This window comes from Diuraphis noxia, unplaced genomic scaffold (genome assembly GCF_037042655.1).
Source record: "Diuraphis noxia isolate RWA-SAM2 unplaced genomic scaffold, SU_Dnox_SAM2 contig0002, whole genome shotgun sequence".
In the NCBI taxonomy this organism is placed as follows: Eukaryota; Metazoa; Arthropoda; class Insecta; order Hemiptera; family Aphididae; genus Diuraphis; species Diuraphis noxia.
This window is the reverse complement of record NW_028301712.1, coordinates 33,921,208-33,937,246: the sequence shown is the minus strand read 5'-3', so window position 1 is coordinate 33,937,246 and position 16,039 is coordinate 33,921,208. Positions and strand designations below refer to the sequence as shown.

The window sequence follows — 16,039 nt, the reverse complement described above, 5'->3', positions numbered from 1 at the left end:
GGAAGCGGATGTCCTCATCCTCTCCGAGTCTGCGACCCACTACGACCAGGAAGACGGCTGGTGCTTCAGCTATGACCGAAGACCGCCGTGGGCACATCACGCCATACCCAGCTCAGTCACGACAATCGGGGCTCCGGAAACAGCTTCGCATGTCGGATGTCTTTCCGGGATCTGACCATCTTCAGCTGCTACCTCCGTCCTAGTCTTAGGATTCAAGAGTTCACCACCTCTCTGAGTGATATCGATGACGTAATCAGAGCCAGGGGTAACTCCTCCATCATACTGGCTGAGGATTTCAACGCTTGGCTCGTCGAATGGGACTCTAGAGCTAGCAACCCTAGAGGCTGGGCGCTCTCTGACCTCGCCTCCAGCCTAGGGCTTATTCTTGCAAACTCGGATACCACCCCCACGTTCAAACGTGTAACAGCTAACGCCATCATAGATATCACATTCAACAGGGGCGCAGCACTCAAGGATTGGAGGTTGTCTGAGGCTGAATCACTGAGCGTTCATAACTACGTCCTTTCAACATAGCCAATTCCGCCCAGGTCTCGGCATCACCGGAACCTCATCCCGGCGCCAATTGCGGCCGGACCGTAAAAAATCTCGACGGAGACGTCCTGAGTCTCTATCTGGCTTCCACGCGCTTGGAACCTCCTGTAGGGCCACCAAGCGTAGTGAAAGCTCTCACGTCGGCTGATCAAACTGGAAGACTTTCTACTCGGCGCCTGCGACGCCTGCATGCCGAGAACGAGACCCGGTCCGGCAGGCAGACGTCCAGTGTACTGGTGGAATGAGGCTATCGCTGAGCTACACAGGTCACTTGCTACACTGGCCCTCCGTAGACAATACCAAGCATGTCTCAGGCGGGCCAACCACCCGGGCATACAAGAGGCCAGATTTTGCTATTCCGCAGCCAAGAGGAATCTCAGGATAGCAATACGAGAAGCGAAGACCAAGTCCTGGGCTGATCTCTGCTCTCAGGTGGACACGGATCCCTGAGGAAGACCATACAGACTCATCATGAAAAAGTTCGGCATCCGAAACCCAGGGGCAGAGAAGCCCTAATAGCAGACTCCCTGTTCCCTGCGGCCCTCCGTCACCGACTGGAACTTGGCACCCTCGACTGCTGTAAATAACATATTCCAGGCATTCGACCCGGAGCGCAATGAACTGGAGTTCCAGAGGGTTGTGCCCGAGTTCACTATTGACGAACTACGTGAGACCACTCGTAGGGCTATATAGAATAGAATTATAAAATTAATAATATATACTAGATAATATTGTATTTATTTAACATTATTATCAGTAAACACAGTATTCAAATTTGGGAGGGGATGCTGGGAGACATTGTTTTTTTAGTACTAGGTTACACTTTAGATATACAAAATACAATATTTTATCATAAATTATATCAAATTAAATTTGTAGCTAATACATAAAAAAAAACAGCACAAATTTGTTTTAATTATTACTACTTTATTTTATAAAACAAATTGTCGCTTTCTATAGTCTTACATTCAGAGAATTCTTTTATTATATTAATAAATGATATTTCATTTAAGAGTTCACTTTCTATGATTAGTAATGCAACAGAATTTAAGCGTTCAGCACTAGTAGTAGACCTTAAATAATTTTTGATTCGTTTCAATACTGAAAACGATCGCTCTCCAGAACAATTTTTCGGTGATAATAAAATATAATCATTAAAATTACATTTAATTTTTCATTTTAATTATTATAGTGTATATTTTTTTTAATATAAAATTTATACAACAAAAAAATATTTTTTTAAATTGTTCTAATTTTCAATAAATGTATTAAATTTTGGCGCCCCTCAAAAGCGGCGCCTGTAGGCACGTGCCTACCATGCCTATAGTGGTTAATCCAGCACTTTGAGTGGGGGATTGTCCCACCGCCAATAATTGTCGATGTTATTGCTATCAATAAACAATGGGAGTCAGAAGAGAAGTAATGCTACGCGGTTCCTTCTCTGGCTATCTACTCGATACAAAAGAAAAAGAAAAAAAGATACGCCACTGGTTGCCCCACAGTTGCCCAATTAAAATCATACAAAAATATAAAAACTTATTCTTATTATATTAAATATGCTTAATATATGATATGCTATTTTCATGAATTTTTTTAATTTGAATTGTGAATATCGAAATCGGAACCATTAAAAATGTATAACCCAATTAATATTAGAGGACCTATTATAATTGTTTCAGTAGGTATCACAAATTAATTAGGTACTATACCAATATTTAAAAAATTTTCAAAACATTAAAAATATAGGTATCGTCTTTAAAAGTGGTTTATTAAAGTTATAAATAATTATTATTAATTAGCAAGCATCTAATAATAAGTGAATATATCAAGTATTTTATATGTTACTAACTATACCAACTATAACTATAGTATGTACAATGTGCATATTTTACATCAAATACATATACAGGGTGATTCTTTTATCAAACAACACTTATATGGTGTTTGTGTGTAAATACCACCTAACATACACCTATAACACACAAACACCACTCAAAACCACCCAACTTTGGGAGGCTATATCTTGTAAACGGATTAACGAAAAATGAAAATTTAAACGTGAAAATTCATTGAAAAAATAGCCTTTTAGTTTATGAAATTTTAAGTATAGGTTTTCATTTGAAAATCAAAAGTTGATAATGGTTAACCTGATAAATATAAGGGTGAAAATATTTAAAAAGAATATAGTTCTAGAACAATATGGTTCTAAAATTTTGAAAAAAAAAAATTTGAAAAAGTCAATAGTCTTTGAAATAATGAGTGTTGTTTGATAAAAGAATCACCCTGTATAGATGTGACTATAATAATTTATAATTAAATCAAAATACATTAATTCAACAGAAAACACATTCGTTTTTTTAAATAAAATCCTAGAAAATTATGTTTATTAATTAGGTAGGTACCTATTTATAATGCATATAAATTCTCTGAAATTATAAATTTAGTAATTAACATTTTGAACTCTTATTGAATGCTAAGATATTGAAACAAACCCAAAGTGATACCAATTGTAAGAAAATCTTAATTAACCTAGATATAATTTAGTTGAAGGTTGAACTCCAAGGGGACAATATAATTCGTAACAGAATAAACAATACCCAGAGGAATATGTTAAAACATGATAGGTTACCACAACAACTTTTAAAGAGATTACTATAAGTATACTAAACATTACACATGCATTATACTTGAAACTTTGAAAGATAATACCTGCCTACCAAAAGTAAATCAGTGAACATAATCAGTGTTGAGACTTATCTAGATAAATTTATCTAGCAAAACAATTAAAAAGTATAAAATATAATAGGTTAGTAAGTATCTTGATATTCAGTACTCCAAAATTCAATGATGGCTATTTTATTATTTTTATTTTCTATTAATTAATTAAATGTAGGTACTAGGTACGAGGTAACTCTGAAGGCGGTGCCAGAAAAACAATGATTTATATGTATAATAATTTATTGTTAGAAAAATGATAGCGTATTTCTGCGTATACCGTTTTAGACGAATTAATATATATAATATATATATATATAATATATATATATAATATATATATATATATATATATACATAATAATATAATATTAATATATGTAATGAATATTAGGTATGTACATATGTAATATTTTGTTTATTCCGTAAAATTACCCGACCAAACAAACAGGTCTGTTTCGTATAATAGGTACCTACTGCCTTGCCTTGAGTGCCATCCACAGACGACGATATCAGCTATACCTATTATATTATATTACTATCCATGTCAATTTTATTGCAAATTTCTAAATTATACTTAAGAGGATGCTACACCCGCATGTGTTGTCTCCGTCTTACAAGTGCGTAACATTGCTAAAACTGTTTCGCGCGGGAAAGAACCGAGAAAGATACAGTTATAACTAAGAAACGAAATTTTCACCACATAAAAAAGAGAATTTTGTCTGTGCAATATCGTTTTTATTTTTTCGATATCACTTACTCGTATACAAAAAAAAATTCTTATTGTTTTATAATATATTAATTTTGTGTTTTTTAAGCATGAATAACTTTGTTTGTAGTTCTACTAACCTGCCAGTAACTGTCATAATGTTAAAACTAATCTTAACATAATAATAAGTTTACATTCTGTTGTTTTATTTTATTAAAAAATATTATCTAAGTACCTAGGTACCTACAAACCTACTTTTTAAGTATATTTACTGAACTTAAAATAAAATCATTAATTTAAAAACATTATAGAATTAATGATGCAAGTAGTATGTGTATCACAGTTATTTGAAGGAGGATATTAATTGAGATAGAAAATATTGATAGATCGTTATTACTTATTCCCATTGTTACAATAGCGTATTTAGAGACTTAGGGTGTCCGAAGGGCCCAACCCCACCCCCTTGGACTGTGTAGTCATACACGCAAGACTATATATTTAAATAGTATTTAATCTAGTGCCCCCTTGAGATGCTTCTGGACCATTCTGGCTATGTCATTGTACAGTTAATGTCAAGTATAAAAATTAAAAACACAAAAAAATTTATATCTATATTTTTATCTAGTTAAAATTATATTGATCTATTTCTATTTCTTTTTTTATTTTGATCTTTATCTAGATAATATTTTAGGTACCTATTTCACATTGAACATAATATTATCGACTGGTATATTAAGTACATTATACTACATACTATATACAAATATAATATTATGTATGTTCCCAATTATACATGTAAATACCTATATCATCACCTTCGCTACATATCTTATATACGAGTATAACACTTTTAATGAAGTTTAAATTGCTTTTTTATGATTTTAGATGCGTTAAATCTCGAACCAGGCTTTTAAATTACAGATAACTTGCATACGCCTACCTGCAGCTAAAGTGTAAACAATTAATAAGTACCTATAAAACATAATATTAATTTCACTAATAAACTTAACGTCTATCCAGTGGCGTAATTAAGAGGGGCTTGGGGGATACACCCCCCAAAAAAACTTTTAATTTACTGCTTACATTTTATATTTGATGGGGTAGGTTATTGTATGATGCTTACAGATTTTAGTAAAAACATATAATCTCCTCCCCCCCAAAACCAAATTCTTAATTATGCTACTGCGTCGATTGGCTATCAAACTTTATTACCTACCTACATTCATAGCTAAGTATCATGAATAATAAAGATACCTAGTATGTACCTATGACTAGCAAGCTATACCTAATCATAAATCTTGTAAAATATGACACACAATGTAAATAGTGTAATATGAACTAAGGTTGCATATAACTCAGACAGAGCATATTTTAAGTAATTTTCACTGGGTGGCACTTCAATAAAATTGTCTACCAGAGGAACATAGAAAGAAAGTCAACTCTCCTATTTCAACAATTTTGATATAGGTTTATTAACTGTACTCTACTGAAAAATACATCTACAAGTTGTATATAGGTTTACCTATTTATTGAGCATTTGAGATATTATTATTACATCAAAATAACCGATTTTTCAATAATAAAACTTTGATAAAATAAGTAGAACAGAGTATCTGGGTCAGGTAGTTTCCTACTTTTCTCTTTAGATTCCAGAAACTTAGCATTTTAATGACAGCTATATTATAATAGTATACACTAGGTATACATAACGTGACCACAATTTTTTCCTTCAAAGCGGGACACCTGTACATTTTAATAAGAAAACTATATAATTTTGCGTAAAAAAACAATTTTTTTATTGAATAAAAAAGAAAAAACATTAATTGTTTAGGTATATGAAAAATGCGAATATTATATTAATCATAATAGTCTCCCAACCATTATGGATTTTAGTTTTTCACATTTTATATATAATATGTAGGTATACGTCATATACTGTTAACTGTATAGATACAGTCAGGGGCGTCATTTGGGGGCGGCAGGGTGTGCGGTTGCACCCCTTACTTTTAAAATGTTACAATTTGACCTGCGCCTTGCTGAAGCCTAAAATAATGCACGAGCCACGATTGCACAATTATTTATATGATTAAAATCAAATTGTAATAACCGGTCTATAATGTATGGAAATAATTGAATGCAGGATAATATACATGTACTTATGTATATTATATTATATTATATTATCTATTTTTATATGGCCTGGTGAAATTTCAAAATGGCCTGCTTGAAACTTTGCACACACGAAGAAAAATCTGAAATGACGCCCCTAGATACAGTATAAATGTATGATTGTGATATGTGATCAATAATTAATACCTACCACATGTCGACTTTTCTTAAAACGGGACATTTTTAGGTTCTTTGAGGGACACTTATCTCGAAAGCGGGACTGTCCCGCCCAAAGCGTATACACTTATATTAGCGTATACAGTCAACAAACAGGATAAGATCATTACTATTTATTAATACTAAAATTCGTCCAATATGGGCTTTTAATGCTTTTATAGCAAATTACGGACCGATTGAAAAATATTTCTCGAAGGGCCGAGACTATCCAATCCGGCCCTGGACGAGTATAAGTATTTGATATTTCAATCACAGAACAATGCTATGAAATATGAATACTTCTAAACAATTGTATAAAAGTAGTATAAAATTTACCTATACAGTGTATGGTCGCCTCGCCTGTCTTTCATCAGGAGTACAGGACGAAAATTCAAAATATGTAGAAAATTAGAAATGTTGTAATATAGCACCTTATTCCCACCCAACCTTCAATTTACGGTGACGATCGACGACTTCCGAAGAAATTGATAGCATCGTTAAAATTACGTGTACTATTTTCGTACTACATCAGTACAACTATATCTATTCGTATCAGGCCCGTCGCAAGAAATTTTCCGCCCTTCGGCAAACGTAATGCCGCCCTTTTCAATCAAAAGCTAAATATATTACAGTATACAATTTTATCACATTATTAATATAATGAATAACATTTTACAAATTTAATTTTAAATTATTGTTGTATTTAATAAATTTTAAAAAGTTAATACAATATTGTTATTTCCATAAATTAATAAACGTCTTATACCTATAATGATAAAAATAATAATCTTATAAAGTTATAATATTAATAAAATAGTTAATATAAATATTTTATAATTTTAAAATCAAAAATCAAAAATTTTATCGATTGAGTGTCTGAATAATAATTAAAAGTATATTAACAATTAACATACAAACTGAAATACTGTGTATACAAATAGAATAAGCGAAGATTATAGTATAAATTGTTTAATGTAGTTTGTAATCTATTATGTAATTAATATTTCGAGTGTAGCGAGAAAATTTTTTTTTGCAATAAAATATAGCTTAAAGTGCGTATACCCAAACATTTTTTCACCAATACACCACTGATAATAAATAAATAAATATATATATAAAGAATATATATTATATTATTTATTATATTTGAAATTTAAGCGCTTATAAAAAAAATTGCGAATTAAATATGTATTATAATATATGATAATATCATAATTACAATATTATGTACTTACTTACTTGTATTTCTTTGTCGTTGCGCGTTTGAACAGTGACGACTGACGACCGACCACCGACCACCGACAGTCAAAAACAAAATTCGTAGTACGAATTATTGTAAATCAACAAACGTTGTTATAATTATTAAGGTTTTCTATTTTTATCTGCCAATTGCTCCGACACTGCGATAAGATAATATCATGGCAATTCCAGATCAGCGCGCAGCCGGTCAACATTGAAACCCGTGTATTATATATAGTAGATAAATATAAAATAATAATATATTGTGTACAACATTAGATAGGATAATAGATACCCACTTCTCAAATTGTTCTTATATACACTATAGTGTTGTTTTGAAATGTGATATTCATCTTTCGGATTTATTATTGATTGCCAACCAATAAAACAATTAAATACAACGAATTTTCCATCATAAAAAAAATGCCGCCCCAGTTTTATTGAAAATGTTTCCGCCCTTAGGCAATGGCCTAACCTGCTTATGCTCTAGCGACGGGCCTGATTCGTATAATTTATATTATCAATAGGTATATAATATAAACAATTCCGACAACATAGTTGTGAGCACGTGACATGTTCTACATTCAATAAAATATTACCTATTATTGTTTATTATAGGTATAGTATGGGATAAACTATACAAGAGTCGAAAGCTTAAAATAGTTTTATGTTCTTTATACATATATTATATACATAATAATTGACATTGGTACCTATCGGTCGTTATGAGAATGTATTAGTCAGTGGCAGTGTGGCACGATCACCCACCAGTGGGTAGCATTAAAATATCACTGGGGGGGGCACTAGTGCCCCGTACTTTGTATGTTAAAATATGCTTACTCACACTAAACGACTCTGTTCATATAGCCCATAGGTAGTATGCCAGGGAAAACAGTTACGTTAACGCTGGTAGTGGGTTATTCTGTTTCTTAATAGTCTCATGTAATTAATAATTACATAAATTACCTATTTATAATAATCTGATAATGATAAAAAGCTAGAAATCATATTAAGTCTATATAACTAACTGTTTATTACCTATATAGACGAATATTAGGTAAGACAGGTAAGTCAATTTACAATTAATATGTCTTACGTTTACTGTATACGTAGGTAGATACTTACTTTCTCCGTATGTATTGTAGTTACCTAATAGATACCTACCTATTTATTATTATTTATTTTATATTTTATTATGTGGAAATGTAAAATTGTATTAAGTATGATATGTATGAAAAACTGAAGATTTCAAATTCAACACAATATTTAATATTTAAATACCCTAGCTACCTACCTATAACTAACTTGTTAGTATTATTCTATTATTTTATGTTTTCATCTATTATAGAAATACAATTGCCTGAAACCTGATCCTCATTATGGTTATATAGTTATATTATATTATGAAAATAAATTAGTTAACATCTTAAACTGAATTTCTACACTAATATTAATTTTTTTAATGTAGGTTATCATAAAGCTGTACGTTAGGATTCGATTGTACCTGTGTACCTAGTCGTTCAATAGGTTCAAGGAGGAGTTTTTATTTTATTCTTGTTTTTAAAAATAATATTCTATCGTTTTACATTATTATATTTTAAAATTTGTAAGATAAACTCTAAATCCTCCGAGGCTAGTTGTCAAGTAAATTTATTATTTGAGGTTTATGTTAATATAATAAAATATAATTTTAAGAATGAAAAATTCGTAAATTTCATACTATAATTAAATTAATAGAAGATACATAATACATTCCACAAATTAACAGTTGGTTAAAAATATTTTTTCTTATTATAATTATAAAAATATAAAAGTATCACTCAAACCATTATTTTACTTCAATACCATTTGAAATTGAATAAGGTAACATTAAAAAAAAAGGAGTTAATATTTTATAATATGGGCAATAAAATAAACTTTGTCTGTTATTTAAAATCACTCATTCAGTATTTTTGATTTTTTAAAACAGGATCATTTTTCATTATAGTTTGATCATGTGCAAAAATAATACTGGCCCAAAGCAATAAAACCAATTAATTTTGTTTTTGTGCTAACAAATCACATCCAAAATTAAATAACCATTTTTACTTTTAGAAATTTTATTTGATGGTATACAAAAGTTTTGAAATAGAAAATATATAATACAGCAATTAACAAACTTATTTCAGTACACAAAAAAATTTTTTTTAAGATACAGTTGAGTAATTCATGAAAAAAAAATAGTATTATTTATTCTTAAAGAAAATTATGCAAAATTTCTATTTTTTAAAAATAATTAATTGTAAAATAAATTATAAATCAACACTGTACACTATAATATACTTTACAATACATCAATTTTTTTAAATATGGATTAGGTATATTTAGTTTTAAAGTTGTTCATCTTGAACTCAACTTCTCTGTTTTATACTGCTTTAATAGCTTTTTTAATAAAGCATAATCTGGCTTTTCAGCTGGTTCCAGATCATATATCAAACGCATGGCTTCAAAATAACCTGTAAATTATAGTACAATCAAGAGCTTAAGATATCAAAAGTATTTTTACTACAATTTATCCAAAGTAATTTTTTAACAGCAATTTATATAAAACACTTTTAATACATAAATTAATTAATTACATAATATTAGGTATTAAATTTTTAGTTACTTATTAAGTAATATATTTAATGTTTTAAATAAAATAATAATGGAATGTAATTTTTTTGTAAATAAAAACTAAAGAGTATATTTTTATTCGTAAAAAAATTTACTACAGAACAAATAACACAGAATAAACTCATGAGTCATAATATTCATACAGCATCATCACCATCATCTCTTACTTAAAAAATAGTTATTTTACGCTTAAAACGTAACTCAAGGATTACCTACCGAAATAAAAATCAGTGTTGATAAATAATAATGTTATACCAATAACCTATTTTTTATTATTAATGCACTCATTTAATTGACTTACTAAATTATATTTTTTTCCCTAGTAAAGGGCATCCTTTGGAAAAATGTACCATTCTATCCGCTATATTAAAACTTCTAACTACCTATATTATAATATCATCTTTCTATCAATTAATACTTAATCACTTCATTATTGGTCAAGCTTAGGTTAGGTTATCAATACCAATCCACCCAAATGTTGTAGAGGCGATTCTTCAATTTGAGAATATAAAAGATATATTGAAGTTTACGCAAGATACTTTTTTTAAAATAAAATAATATAACATTAGTGTTGCTCTCAAACACTTGGATATCAGTTAAAGTTGTCCATCCAATTCTTGCCTATCATTTTTTTTTACACGATTATTGACTACGAGAAAATCAATTTTAAATTAATTGTTGTAATAATATATTATATAATCTACACCCATTTGTAACTAGTAGGTACACATTCTATTCTTTCATTTTGGAACATTAAATTGGTTCTAGAATAATGAATGTATTCCTATTGGAAGCATAGGCGTGCGCAGGGGATATGCATGGTATGCAGCTGCACCATACCCTGAAACTCTTTAAGAGGCGAAAATTGAAACATCCAGTTATCAGTTATCAACTACCAAGTATTTGCGAAATACATACTTTTTGTATATTGTCAAGGTATTTGATACAATATATTTTTTTGGTTAAACAGTAGATACTTCAATATTTGTCTATTGTGTATATATTATATTATCAGAATTTTACAAACAATACAAAATTAAAATACCTTTCAGGGTGCGCCATTGTCAGCCTTCTGCATACCTTGAAAAAGAGGCCCGAGCACGCCTATGATTGGGAAGTTTATCATGATGTTTATGAATATCATCTATATTTATTTGACAATCATAAGAACATAAGTTTATTTTTTTTAAATGTATTGTATTTTTGTATTATTCATTTTCCTATATTATATATAAATTAGCAATAAGAATCCCTTTAGTCTTACCCTATAAAATATTTATTTTCATTTTTAACAACCATTATTATATATCAGTGAAAATTGAACTCATATTGTTTATTAGTGTTATTACATTAACTTACTTTTTTCATTGTATCAGACAACAAATAGGTATAATTTAATACTTTATAATAAAAATATGTCTTAAAATTAAAATATTCAATTAAGTAAATTTATTTTTGTTGCTTAATAAATTTAATAAATTTAATTAATTGTTCTTTAAAAGAATTTGTAATACTTACAATTTGGAACATTATTATAATCATACATTTTTTTATTCGGCCCTGCAGTTAAAATTGCATCTTTCATCTCACTTTTAGATTTAATGGTTTTTGGCAATGTTAAATTTTTCCAAGGTAATTTTAATTTTAACCATTCTAAGCCATTGTACATTAAGCTCTCAAGATCACCACGTCGAGTATGCACTACAAAATAAATATAATTTTTATAAAAAATAAAATTAACGTAGTAAAAAATATGATTTAAAAATGATAATCCATTATTACTTCCAAGGTGGCCATCTAGAGCTATATAATTTAAAGTACCATTATTGGCACATTTTTTATCTGGTTTAACATCTTCAATCTTATATTTAGTTACCATTCCAAAATCTCCTAAATACACATGATTATTTTTTGGCTTTTTACCAATAAATATATTTTGACATTTGATGTCCCAATGAACATATCCACATTCATGAATGAATTCTAAAGCATCAATCTAAAAAAATAAAAAGTAAATAAAAAAATATACAAATTTATGGAACATTAAAAATTTATGTATTATTTACAATTTGTCGAATTATGTTGATTACAGCACCTAGAAGTAACCCATCTGAAACAGTTTGAAGAAATGCCTCCAAGTCTTTATCAAACTTTTCAATGACTATAAACCTATATTTGTTATCATTATGAATAGTACTTCCAAAACCATAGAATCTTGGCAGTGGTAATTCTTTTAACTTTTTGATTGCTACCCATTTTTTCACATCTAAACGTAAAAAAAAAGTAATTAATTCACAAAATCATCTTATTTTGTGAATACTTCGTTTGCCGAGAAAATGAGGTAACTTTGTGCATTCAACAAGAGCCAAAAAAAGAGTTTGTAGTTATGGTTGTTATGGTGAGGAACAACCATTTTGGTTTGTAAGCAACCACATTTTATCGGTAAGCAGAGTATAATGAGTATAATATTTAAAAAATTTTTTATTTAAATACCTTCTTCCTTCAAGTTTTTGAGATAAAACATTCGTTCAACAAATAGGGGTCCACTTTCCATGTTTTCCTATCACCATTAAATTAAATTAAAGTTCAGTTAAGCAAAAATTATTGCATTTATTCAATTATATAAGATATAAATATTTCTAACCAAGATAAAATAAAAACATAATTATTATCCAACACATATATAGGGAATTATATAATATACATAATGAATGAGATACCAAAATATATAACATACAAAATACAACATACTAAAATAAAATAATTTTGTTTAAATCTTTAAACAAATTCGTATGTAATTACTAATTAGTAATATTTGTTTGTCATACAGTTAGTATTATTAAAAAAAATACATACCGTTTTTATAGCATATTCTGTTTTTGTTCTACACTTATATTTCATTCCTAAAAAATACATTATAAATAAAGATTTTATTGTTTATTATAATTAATTATTAATAATTTGACTGACCACAATAAACATATCCAAATCCTCCACTACCAATAATATTTTTAATTTCCCATTCGATACCATTAATATCTTTTAATAATGATCCTGGTGGTAATTCTTCCTTTGGTGTGGTTTTTGCTTTTTTGCTCATATTCTACCTTTAATTATATAAAACTACATGTTATTGAGTTTAACTTTTTATGATATGAAATTATTAAATAAATATGATCAATATTTTCCACTAGAATATGTGCCCATAGTTAAATATGACAAATTTTTTTAGAAAATTTTATAGAAAATTCCTTAAACATTTTAACGTTTGAAGTATAATTGTACTGTCTAGGCGGTACTGCAGTGATACTAACAAATTGTATTGTGTCCGTATTTTACTACTGTCATAGGATGTAATGTAGGACCATCATTCAATTAAGATTTCATAAAGGATTGTTTAATATTTTTAAAAGTACAAATCAATACTTATATAAATACTTCAATATGACAATAGAGTTGCTACTAATCAGTACTGTTGTACCCATTAAATATCAGGTACCTATCTAATAGCACAGAATATAACTAATAGTTATCTACAATAAACACAAATTTTAAAGGCTATAAAGCTAGTCACTAAAAATCCAATATATCAATAATTAAACATATTGCTTTAATCAATTTATTTTAAATTAATTATTTATAATAGATGTTAAAGATGCATAAAATGTAAACATTAAAACCGTTTAGCAGCAGTAAAGCACATAAACTCACAAAATTATATGTAGCGTAGAAAATGTCAGTTGTAGGTTGAGTGAAGTTTAAAATATGTATGAACAAACAATTTACTAAAAAACTGATTAACATGAATAGTAGAACACACTGACCATTTTAATTTAAATAGTTAATTGCAATTTAACAGTCAGCAACTCGGGCCGTTGTGTCTGTTTGGGTCTTTACTCTTTGGTTTGGAACGTTTGGTCTCATTTAAAATTGTCATATCAATGTGATAAGATTTCCCCGTTAATTTTACACTTATCACTTTCTAATAAGGTGATAACCACAACACAAATAATTATTACAGTATTAATTATACATAAGCAATTTAAATAAAGTTATTAGTAAAATTAATATACATAATTTATGTTAAATTATTTACGTCGAAAAAATTGAAATTTAAACTTTGGTGGCATATTATATAATATATAAGATAATGTAAGATATAACCCAGGGGCGCCATTTGGGGGGTGGCAGGGTGTGCGGTTGCACCCCTTACTTTTAGAATGTTACAATTGGCCTGCGCCTTGCTGAAGCCTAAAATAATGCACGAGCCACGAATGCACAATTATTTATATGATCAAAATCAAATTGTAATAACCGGTCTATAATGTATGGAAATAATTGAATGCAGGGTAATATACATATACCTATGTATATCTATTTTTATATGGCCTGGTGAAATTTCAAAATGGCCTGCTTAAAACTTCGCACAACCGATAAAAAACCTGAAATGACGCCCCTGATATTATAACCCCTATACCCAATCAGAACCAAAAAATAAAAATTTTTAATAAAAATAATTATGGAAAAATGTAATTTTTAAATACCTACAAACTTTTCAAATTTTTTTACAAACCAACATTTATTTTTTTCTTATACTAGGAAAATGGTGTTGATTTTCTTTAACATGAATTGTATAATGCAAATAAATATATTGATTTTAATAACCTGTAGTCAACAATTTATTTTCTCTTTATTCTCCAAAAAATTATAATGTCATATTGTATGTAATATTTTAATTTTTATAGTACCTACCTACAGTGGCGTGCAGATCCCTTTTTCCATGTGGGGCAATGCTAATTTTTTTACACCCACCACCCACCTAAAACTCAAAGTTACAAATAATATATGTTTTATTAAGGGCCTCTATACAGTTATATGAAAAATTGAAAACACAATATTTATCAAATAAAAAAAACCCACACCCACCCCGCTTTCAAGTGGGGCCTAGGCCCCATTTGTGTCTTGTCTGCACGCCACTGCCTACCTATAATGTTGATTGTAATAATTGCATTATAAATTATTGCTATTATTTTTAATAACATTAAATGTTTTCTTGTACGAAATATGTATAATAAATAAACCGGACTTTAATTACATCGGACTTTTTTCGCGGGTCTTTTTTTGCCGGACTTTTGTTCGCAGATTCTTGGGGCCTATCACATTGTATATATTCATATTATATTTATGGCCTATCACTTAGCTTATCTTCTGCCAATAGGTCTAATATATGAAACTAAATCTGTTCAAGTAACTTTTTCACTACGCAATCTCAATTCTCCACCTGTCACGTTAAACAATATACTAATTCCTAAGGCAAACGAAGTCAAATACCTCGGACTAACTCTCGACAAACGCTTAACCTGGAGCCCACACATTAAAGCTAAACGCAAAACTGTTAACTCTAGACTTCATATCCTTAGACCACTCTTAAAATCCAAACTTTCCCTTTCCAATTAACTTACAATATACAAATCAATAATTCGACCAGCTTGGACATATGGTATCCAGTTATGGGGCTCTGCAAAGCCCTCTAACACCAACACTCTTCAAGCTTTTCAATCCATCTGCCTACGATTAATAACGTCTTCTCCTTGATATTTCACAAACAAAAATCTTCACAAAGACCTAAAAATTCCTACACTTAATCAATTAGCAAAAGCACATCACTCCAACTTAAACTCTCACAGTAATCCATTAATAAAGCAACTTTCTTCCACCTCACTTCCTGGCAATGTACACAGAAGACTAAAAAGGCAGTGGCCTAGAGACCTGCTAAAACAAAAAAGAAAAAAACCCACATCTAAAATGTTCTCGGTCGGGTGGTGCTGCTGAGTGCCTGCCCCT

At 29.4% G+C, this 16,039-nt stretch overlaps 2 protein-coding genes and 1 long non-coding RNA gene across 6 annotated transcripts in view; 2 read left to right on the top strand and 1 right to left on the bottom strand.

Annotated features, from left to right (window-relative positions):
- The window catches only part of LOC149058366 (uncharacterized), a 476,835-nt gene that overhangs the window by 31,609 nt on the left and 429,187 nt on the right, over positions 1 to 16,039 (top strand). The window lies entirely within an intron of this gene.
- Positions 8,453 to 11,607, top strand: LOC149058370 (uncharacterized). Its single transcript, XR_016190523.1, has 3 exons — positions 8,453 to 8,606; positions 10,964 to 11,131; positions 11,248 to 11,607. It is a non-coding gene; the product is annotated as an uncharacterized LOC149058370 (long non-coding RNA).
- Positions 9,610 to 14,124, bottom strand: LOC107165294 (nucleosomal histone kinase 1-like). Of its 2 annotated transcripts, none has more exons than XM_015513469.2 (8): positions 13,907 to 14,124; positions 13,166 to 13,298; positions 13,052 to 13,098; positions 12,689 to 12,755; positions 12,262 to 12,461; positions 11,978 to 12,191; positions 11,714 to 11,896; positions 9,610 to 10,035 (listed from the first exon to the last, which is right to left on the bottom strand). In XM_015513469.2, exons 1-8 carry the CDS (start codon positions 13,997 to 13,999, stop codon positions 9,920 to 9,922), a joined length of 1,053 nt encoding a protein of 350 aa, XP_015368955.2. In that variant the 5' UTR covers positions 14,000 to 14,124; the 3' UTR covers positions 9,610 to 9,919. The 2 variants fall into 2 exon arrangements, with proteins under 2 accessions (XP_015368955.2, XP_015368965.2); XM_015513479.2 differs by having other exon boundaries at positions 13,166 to 13,302; positions 13,907 to 14,106.